A 10457-nucleotide genomic window follows, 5' to 3' on the forward strand; every position below is an offset into this window, starting at 1 on the left:
GCCATTTTTTCAGTGTGACTGCTTCACAGTCCCTGAATAGGACATGTGCTTCAGCATCCTGTTACTCAGCAATGCTTTAACACAAACTTTGAAAACTACTGGTGTTCTTGTAATAATAAAAATCTTAGCAGTGTTGTCTGGAGACACTTTCTTCCAAGTTCCACATCTTTCTATTGAATAAGAAGGGCTTGAGAGGGGGCTTCAGCTGCTTCTCTTGCTGCTTGTAAATGAACATGCTTTCATCCAGCTTTGCATGGTTATATAAAGAAACATAAATGTTGGTTAATTGAAAAAGTGGTCTTGCTTTTGGTATGTTCCAGTAATGTCTGATTTTTATCAGTACCTTTGATTGTGTGTGGGAAGGTTGGAGGGGGGAATGTCAGTGTGGATTGTGGATAAAATATATCGCTGTCTAATGTAAGAAAAGACAGCTATGTGTCAAGGAGAAGAGGAAGGCCTAGTTTTACCAAATAGAGTGGTCAGGAAGTGGGGAAGGTATGTGCGTTTTAAATATGGTTACAGGAAGTTAAAGCAAGTAACACATCCTTCATTTTAATAATTGCTCTGGGAACCTAAGGACCTTCTTTTTGTAAGGCAAAAGGCTTAACCAAGGAAGAAAGACTGCAGTAACATGAACTATATTATTTTTCTGCTTCTTGGAGGCGAATGAGTCAAATAGAACTACTGAAAACTACATCTCTACAATGCAATCGTCTCTTATTGCATTGTTTTCATAGAGGCTGAGAGTGGTTTGATTTGGAGATGTCTAAATATCTTTTGTAAGCTGATATACAGCAATGGTAATTCCAGGGCAAAGTTTCCTGAAAAGAAGTAGTAAATGTAGAGCAGAGTAATGAAACCTCCCTGTAAAGTTTTGGGTTTGCATTACACCTCAGAAATGTGAAATGGGATCAGGCTATATTCCTGCTACATAGAGGCAGCAGCAACACCAAAAGCTTTCTGTCTGTTCTGTTTGCCACGATGTAAAATGTTCCTTAGCTAACACTCAGCATGAGAGGATGAGCTTCCACTCAAATATTAGCGTCTCTCAGATACTTGCCACCATGATTTTCCCATTCTGCAAAAAAAGATTTAAATGTATTTGCTTGGCAGCAAGCTGGGTTCAACAGTCTTAACAGTAGAGCACCACAGTGGCTTTAGCTGGGCTGGATCTGTATTTCTCCAAATAATCACACTCTACAGTTTTTACAAAGAAAGGCAAAATTCTTATAGTCTGAGTGACTCCTTTTTTGCTAACGTGGTTAAAATTTATGCCTTTTTCTTATTGAAATGAGATACATGGAGCAAAAACTGTTGCTCCATTTTTAGTTTTGAAATTTGAGTGCTGCTCAGTTTTCTACTAAAACAATAACTTCTGAGAACTTGGAGCTTAGAAAAAGCTGGAATAAGATTAAAAGATAAAAAGTATTTGTGTGCAGCCCTAATCATATTATAAGCCTAAAAATAAGGATTTAAGAAATAATATTGTAATGCTTTTATATTCCAGTCAAAAGCACAGTGCCTCTTCTATAACATAAAGTGTTTCAGAGATTTAATTTCTCTTAATGCAAGGGTTGCCTTTTTTTTTTTCGCTGAAAAATGTAGATGTTGAGATAAAAGCAAATATGGTAGAAACACCTGGATGGGATTGCTGTAAATTCAAGGAGGATTGAATTTTGGAGAACTAGGAATTAGGTTAATCTCTAATAGAAAGTGTTCACAGTGTGAGCTACACACAAGAGAAGCCTTCTACCTCTGTTCGAGCATTGTGATTGTTAGCCTAGGAAGTGGCCTAGTTCTGAAGCTTACTGAGCACTCACCAGAACTTACTCTGAATGAAAGAGATCCTTAGATCTTGCCTCAAAATAGGATAAAAATAGTCTGAAAGAGTGCTGGGTTTGTTTTAGTTTGGTTATTTTTAACAGCATGTAGTAGGAGAATGGGTAGTAGTATCTGCAGACCAAGCTAAAACAAATTAGCCAAATGGGGTCCAATTCTTGCTTATAGACAAAGTTTGGAACCAGTATTCTGATGGATAAAAGTACTACAGATGAAAGGCCAATCAAGCTCAGGGAGCACTTACTGTTAGACTCTATTAATATTCTGCTAAATATGGCAGGAAAATTGGCTGAAAATCCAAAAAAAAATTTAACAAGTGGAATCCAAGTGTATTAGCAAATGAGGTTTGTTTTGATCTTCTGTGCACATCTTTGTCTTCCTGTGACTTTATTGCATTCTGTGTTTTCTGATTGGTTTGGGGATTTTTTGGTTGCTTCTTTTTTTTCTTAATAGATACTGAAGGTGTAAATGGAAGAGAGGAGTCTGTAAACCTTAATGATGCTGATGAAGGATTTTCATCAGGAGCTTCCCTCAGCAGCCAGCCAGCTGGGACCAAACCTGTATCCTCTGTATCCCAGAAGAGCAGCTTAAGGAAAACAGCAAGTGGGCGTTCTGCTAAGGAGAAAGAAACCTCTTCTGCAGCAAAATCCAATGAGAGCCCTCGGGATTCAGTAGCTCGAAAGCAGTACACGCACCAATCCTCTGACTTGGATGGAGATATAATTGAGATGACACCTACTAAGAAACACCTCAGCCTGCCTGCTGGGCAGGTGGTGCCAAAAGCCAACAGTTTGGGCCTGATCAGGACCGCCAGTGCTTCCTCCAGTAAATCATTTGACTATGTGAATGGCAGTCAGGCAGGCTCCAGTGTTGGAGCTGGCACAGAGGGTTTTACCAGTCTAGCAGCTGGCAACACCAATCGGTTTTCAACTATCAGCCTACAGGAGGACCGGCTAGGCCAAGCTGGGGAAGGTAAAGATCTCCTTTCCCCAGGAGCTCCCCTAACCAAGCAGTCTCGATCTCCAAGTTTCAATATGCAGCTGATATCCCAGGTGTAACTTTGACTCCCTTCCTTAGTATTCCCTCTTCCCCCTTAATCCCTGGCAAATTCATCCTTAGGCAAAACATGAACCATCATCCCACAGTGTGAAAATACTGACCGTTGTGATCTTGTTTCATTTGGTTTAGCTATCATACTGTATTACTGAAACAGCAATAATTCTTCTCTCACCTTCATCCTCCTTCCCCCTTGTGAACATGGTTGTGAAGCAGTATATCATGTACTGTATGCCTTTTTCCATGCCTTCCTTTCTCTTTGGGTGATGTGCAATCCATCGTAGGCTGATCAGTCCCATTTCAACACTGTGAGACTGGAGACACCGGCGGAAATGGTGAATGTGATCCCTATGAGATGATGCTTTGGCTTTGTTAAGAAATAGAAACGGGTTTGTTTTCTTGGTCTACAGTACTGCAAAGACTACTGGATCCTGACTTGGTCTTTCTCAGAACCAGGAGTGCCTCAGAGATTCTAGTGTGACTTTGGACCTCTCTGAGTCTGTGCAATCAATTCTGGGAAGGGGATTGTCATTGCTGCTCCTGGCTGCCTACAGCACTTTTTTCATTAAATGAGGGTAGTTTTTTCTTGACTGCCCCCAGTCTCTCATCCCAGAAGCTTTTGATGTTCAGCAACTGAGACATGCATATTAAGGAGCTGTATTCCCTCGGAGACAGGATTCTAGGTTGATAATGTAGGTTACAATGCACTTCTAATGGCGTTGTAGCCATTTGTAATGTTACATGTCTTCCCCTCCAGGACACAGGGTCATTCTGCATTTAGACTAAAAGTTAGATACCACCATGCTGTTAAAGCAATTTGGTTTGCAAGTGGGAAGGAAACACTACTTCCCCAGGAAATAATGGCTAGCTCTGCTTCATTTTTATTGTTGCTGTTTTTCTTGTGAGGTGCTGATCGCCAAATTGAAAGGTGTATTCGGGTAAAGAGTATTTCTCAGGCTGCTGTCTTTTGTACTGTGGCTGTTGGGATACCCCCACCCCTTTCAGCTACTTTCTCAATGTCCCTGAATTCAGTGATGGAATCATTTGAGGAATCCTATAGTTCAGACAGACCATACTCTCAAGGTGTTGTCTCAGGGATAGAGACAATATTTTGCTAGAAACACTGAAGTTTCAATGTGAAATGCTTTTCTAGCAATGCCGTTTGTGCAAAGGGGTACTGACAGTCTGTTTTTTTTCCCCCCAGAAGGATCACACTTCATTGCCTTGATATATATAATCTTTTGAGGTTTTTTTTAACTCTTATTTTTTGTGGATTGGCCCTGCTCTAGAAAATGCAGAACTCGTGCCATTGAGCCAAGCCTCGAATGTATATGACTGCTGTGTGGGCACTGACTGGTACTTATGTTAGAGGACACTGCTTTAAAGCACATTTCTGGTAACTCTGGAGAATGAATGTCATTCTCTCTCCATCTCTCTGTATCTCTTTTTGGATTGATAGAAAAGGGAAAAGTTCATCCTCTCTGCTCAAGTCCTATATGATATCCTGGAAGTTTACAAACTGTAAACTTTCAGGAAAGAGTTACAATTTTTATGTAGGCACTTTTCACTGTCACTGTGAAGGATAAATGTAAGCAGTTACAAACAGCAGGCTGCCTTTGAATGATACTCTTTAAGATATTCAGGACAATGAATGATGTGGTGTGGTATTGCTGATAGTTGATTTTGGTGGGGATTTTTTTAAGCTTTATTTAAAATAGATTTTTTTTTTCAAATTTACATTAAAATTTATTAAAATATTTGAAGGGTTTTTTGTGGTTTGATGAGTCACTTTGGTAGCCTAGTCTTCATATCATACATTCATAAAGTGAATTTAGTGGCATCTGATGTAGAAATTCAGGTAAAGAGTAAATAGACTCATCAGAAGGAAAACCTGACAGTTTCGAAATGGAAAATAATTTTTAAGGATCACCAGTCATGCACAGATGGAACTAAGGCAAAGCTGAGATGAAGCTACAAGGCTTACATTTCTGTAAAAATGTCAAAAGCTGTATATGGTTAAAATCTTATTTACAACATAAAATTTTCCTAGTGGAGACAATTGGTAAATCATGACTGGAAGCATCAAGTTTATACTTTGCAGTGACTATCAGAAAGGAAGTTCGCTTAAATATTTTGGAAAGAAAAGGTCAGGAGTGTCAGCTAATTTTCTAAGAATTACTTAATTTTAGTATTTTAAAAAGTAAAGCTGTTCATTAGCAAGGTTCTCTACTTTCTTTATTTGTCCAGAGGTTTTAGGGTGCTTAAATTGGCATCAGGTCAAATTTTACAACCTTTTTTAAAAGCAGTTTTTTTCTATGGGGTCCCACACTGCAAAAACTATTTCAGAAAAGTGAGACGGCTTTACTGACTTCATTTAGGGAAGTCAAATGTACATCTGTAAATTCCAATTGTCAAAAACCTCAGTCAAACTACCTTTTAAATTATTTTTACACTTGTCATTTTGATCATGTGCCTTTTTTAATGGTTTCATTCATTGTATTTTTGTTTGTTCTTGTATATATATACTTACTCCATATCAGTCTATTTAAAAAGAGTTCAAATTTATCCCTGTTAAAAAAATGATGGTTTCTATCTGCTGATGTGGTACATCTGTGATTTCTCAAAAATTACCCTTTCAGTGCAGTGTTTCAGTTGTGGGAGCTTGTTTTGTTGTTTTTCAGCAGAGTACTGTTGAACATTTACCTTCCCAATGAAGTCATCCCAAGTATCTACAAGCCAGCTGTAGTGGGAGGCTCTGCAGTGCTGTGTATCATGTTTATCATTACTGCTGTGTCTCAAACCACTCTGAGGTGTGGCAAGATCATAGCAAATCTTTATACGTTATGTTCAGTACATTCCAAAGTACTGTGGCAGAAATAAAATTAGAAGTGTCTGGGATATGGGTGGAGGGAATAATCTGCTGGGTTTCTGATTATATATGCTAAATACTAAACAAAGTACAAAACATAATTTTTCTAACACCTGTGACAAATGTTTAGACTTAAATCAAGCCTCCTTAGCCTAAATTCATTCTGCTGTCTCTTCTTTTAGAACATTTGGCGCTGGAGGCACTAGATTTAGACTTCTGCGCTGTTTGAGTGCAACCGCAACATTATAAAAGGGCAAGAAGCAGAACACTATGATTTTCCCCTCCATATATGTGCAAGCATGCACATACATTCAATTCTTAGGTGAGGAAGGGTAGATTCTATATTCTGATGTATACATATACTTCAGCAGGGAAAAATTAAATGTTCCTTGATACACATCACAATATGCTGCCATTTTGCAACATTTTTTTTGGACTTTATCATTTTAAGAAAATACAAATGTTGGGATTGTGAACTCTAGCTTGATTATCCTTTCAGGCATTTATTGTGAGCAGCTTTTTGGTTGAAAGGTGTTTGAAAGGTGAACCATATTTTCATTCGGCAGAGAGCAAAGTGATGAAGTAAAAATACCTATTAAAATTGTTGTTGCAAGATGACCGTTTCAATTTTTGTATTATCCCTTTAGTTTTCATTTGGAAAATTTCATTAAATGGATACTTTGGTATCACTGTCCATTTTAAATGCAGTTTTCTTTGAACACCCTTTCTAATGTGAATTTAAAGTTTTTTAACAGCATACTTCATTCTGTAATGCTGAACATCATGTTGCAGCCAGTAAGCATTAGATCTAGTATTTGTAGTTTGCAAGTGTGTTGGTCTTAAATGCATTTCCAACGTACTCCTGCTAGCTTTAACGTAATTAAAGTCATCAATATAGTGAGAAAAAAAAAAAAGATATTTTCTGACAAAGTATTTATTTGCACTACTTATGAATACTGGAGTTTACTGGGACAGGGTTTTTTCTCACCATGTGAGGTTTACTTGTGTGTGAGTAGGTGCATACATTTGTCACGTGCTGACAATCAATTGCCTCAACTGTGTGTATACTGTATGTAAATAGGAACGTATTTTTTGAGATTAAGGGGAAAACCTGCATCTTAGTGGTGGTAAAGCTACTCTGCAGTAAGGTGACCCCAACTCTGCTTTTTGTCTTCAGATACTATGTGGTTTGTTTTACTTCTTTAATGAAGTTTATTAGTGTTCTTGGAAAATTGTAGCTCCAGGGAAGTTTTCCTCAATATTTAATGTATAACATGTTCAGAGAATTATATTTTGAAAAATTAATTTTGGAATAGATAATTCTATGCTATGGCTGTATTTTAACCTAAGAGTTTGAACTTGTCCTATTTTATCATGAACCAATGCCTATCTCCTCTAAGTGTTCAGCATTTTAACTTTGGTCACAAACCAGACATTTTTGTTTATCTTGGCTTACAAATTTAAATTAATTTGAAGACTAAGAGAGAATCAAGTATAACTTTTTGAATAAAATAATAAAAGCCAAGCTGTACAGTATAGGTACTGCGCTCATAATCCTAGAAGAGGTGGGGAAAATATAATGGAATATGTTTGAATGAAACGTATGTACTGCACACAAAAGAAATTACTTTGATGTTAGTAGATCTAATAGTCTCATCCTTAAATTCTCTCACTGCCAAAGATATTGCTACCTTGGCATGTTTAATATAACATTAAAGCCATCAGCTAGGTTTAATTTGTAACAAGCATTTATATCATAGGTAGAGTTTTCATCAGAAGAGTAAATGTACTTCTTTTATTTCAGTTTCTTGTTTAGGATAATTGCAGGACTAAAGTTGCAAAATGTCACTCCTTTTCAAGCATGCTAAGCAAACAAGCCAGATCCTCTGTACTTGCATCACATTCTTGATTTATATAATTTTTTATATTTTATATTATCTTTAGTATTTTAAATGCTACTTGTTTCTAGCATATGGGCCTTAATCTCTGTTCATTATTTTTGTTTTTTCCTCACTGGCACTTGGATAAACTTTGCTGTTGAGAGGTTTTCTGTAGGTGATTCAGGGTAGTAAATCAGACTTGGGTGTTGTGTTAGCAAATACATTTATCAGTCTATCAAAATTTCTGTAATGACCAGCTGAAGAGGCAAAATACTTGCTTGCCTCTTCCACAGTGGTGGAAGATGATGGTGACCTGTGAGCAACTTTCTTTGTTCCTGAAAACAGTAAGTAGATTTTGCAAGACTGATACTTACCAGGTTTTCCACATAGTCATTATGAAATTTTATTTAAAATAAATCTTGGAACAAGATTTTAAAACAACTGCCAACCATTTTAGATAAACTTGCTTAGTAAGTTTGTCAAGTGTCAAGGCCTGTGATATTAAAAGTTTAGAAGAAAGCTGTGCAAGTCTTAAGGGTACCTTACAGCTTCAGAAAAGGATTAAGTAAAAATCTGTCCCATTTTAATAATCTGTATTTGAGATTTAATGAAAAAAACCAATTTTGCTTCCATCCTTTTACTTATTTTTCTCTAGGCTATACCTCTCCCTGAATTTTTTTTAAACTGCGTTCATCAGATTTTACCAAAGGTAGTGCCTGAGGAGCCAACTGAATTAAAAATGGGTCCATAAATTATCCCTTCTATCATAAAGGATTCCTAAGGTTTTCCTGTGAGGAGTTTGATGGGAACAGATGTATATTAAAGCTTTCTCTCCACACAGTAAAATGTTGCCCTACATTTTAGCTTGTGCATGATGAGCAGAGTGATGAGACCAGGTTCTATTGAGCAGCCACTCGGGTGTGAGCTCCCAGTGTTTTACAGTCTGTAAGATTTAAGCGGTTTCAGAGAAGCCTGTCTTTGCATTCTGGTGCAACTTTTTAATAAGTGATTAATAATCTATTCATGAGTCAGCATTTAAATTGCTTTAAAATGTGGTTTGGAATTCTCACAGGTTTTGATTTTAGAGGGCAAAATGGTCAGGGGGAGATTTCTGTTTAGAAGTATCTGCTGGTAAAGTGTCTCTATGGTGCTTTGTCATGGAAACTTCCTTACAAATCTGTAGTGAATCCTATGTGTTTGAGTCCTCATCCTCCCCAGAACTGATCACCAAACAGAAAAAGTAGAACAACCTTTTACCTTTAGTTCTGAAACAAGTACTTGGGAGTAACAGAAATACTGGCTATTGACACTGTTCTTTCTGTTCAGACAGTTACTGTGGTTGTGCTAGAATTTCATGTTATTAGTTTATGAAAAATGCAAGTAGTAAAAACTTTGTGGCTTCAAGTATACAGTAGATGTGAGTTAACAATCACTCAGGATAAATCAACATGTCAAAATATTAATAGATTCCTAGTACTGGGGTGTGTGATGTGTGTGTGTGTGTGTGTGTCAGTGTTCAATGATTACTTCTGTTTTCTTGCACATAGTACATACTTTAGGTGGGGTATTTACTAGCTGGTTATTTATGGACAAATACCATAAGATTAAATATGAATAATATTAAATAAAACAGAGTCATTTAACACTTTTTTCATATTGAAGATTCCAGGAAAAAGCTAATAAAGATTTTTAATAATCAGCTACTCTTAATACATTTTAGATTTACTATGGTAGCTTTTATTTGCTATTATAAGACCCCAATAACTAAATTGATATATCCCCCATGCTGCATTTTTAAAATTTGTAATTCCTGTACTTGACAATGAGTTTTTTGATCTGTTTTTGTCCTTGTAAGAATACAGGACTTGCTCTCAGTTTTACTAACAAAAAAAACCCCCAACATTCTGCAAGAGTTAAAAGATTATTTTCTTACTTTTTCGTCATACCAGGTTTGTTTCTCTGAACTAAGGTTTCTGAGGATTTTTACTACTTTAGCATTATTTAATCTCGTAGAAGGAGCATAAGCAGCACGTAGCCCACTTCTTGTGGACACACAGGCTAGGCAAAAGGACATGGCTTGGTGGTGTGAGCCCCTCTTGACCAGCATAGCCCTGCTTGCTGGTATGAGCCCCAGATGTTCGAGATTCGGTACTGGTGAAGGACTAAATCAAACAGGTTTTTAATAACCGTGACCTCTGCTGTATGATGTCCTTTAACCTGGGGACCAGGGAGAGTCTTCATTCTTAGTCCTGAAGAAGGCACGTATTGAAGATCATGTTATTGGTGCATGTAAGCCATTATCTTAACTGTCTTACTGAGCTGGTTCATGCTGTTGACTTGTTGAAATGTGAAATGTAGTTACTATTGACTTTGTAAATACCTGCCAGAGAAGAAATATAATTATTTTAAATCATTGTAAATAGAGATGTATAAAACTCGACACAATCTGCAATGCAGAAAAAATTATATATATATATATATAAATATATAAAGATGTTAAATAAATATCGTGCTGTTTCTGAACAGAAGTGAATGCTTTGTGACTTGCTGGTTTTTCAGGGTGTGATTCAGGCTGGCGCGGCTGGGAGGGCGCTGCGGGCCGTTCTCCCCGGGCAGCCTGAGGGCGGCTCTGGCGGGCGCCGCTGCTCCCAACGGGGCTCGCGGCGGCTTCGCGTCGCCACAGCGACCCCGGCCACGAGCCCGGGGGGCGCGCGCGCGCCCGGTGGCGGAAGTCCCGCCTCGCGGCCGAGGCGGGCTGGGAGCGGGGCGCGGGTTGGCCGTCGCACAGGTCACTCAAGGTGCGGCGCCCGGGT

General features: G+C 37.9%; 1 protein-coding gene across 4 annotated transcripts in view; it reads left to right on the forward strand.

Moving 5' to 3' along the window:
* Nucleotides 1-10090, forward strand: part of HYCC2 (hyccin PI4KA lipid kinase complex subunit 2) — a 49911-nt gene extending 39821 nt beyond the window's left edge. For all 4 annotated transcript variants that reach the window (XM_084208991.1, XM_084208990.1, XM_084208993.1 and 1 more), the window contains one exon: nucleotides 2293-10090. In XM_084208991.1, coding sequence (XP_084065117.1) covers nucleotides 2293-2897 — 605 coding nt within the window. In that variant the 3' untranslated portion in view covers nucleotides 2898-10090. The remainder of the gene's footprint in view (nucleotides 1-2292) is intronic.
* The last annotated feature ends 367 nt before the right edge of the window (nucleotides 10091-10457 follow it).

The sequence above is a fragment of the Fringilla coelebs genome (genome assembly GCF_963513975.1).
Source record: "Fringilla coelebs genome assembly, chromosome: 7".
NCBI classification, from domain to species: Eukaryota; Metazoa; Chordata; class Aves; order Passeriformes; family Fringillidae; genus Fringilla; species Fringilla coelebs.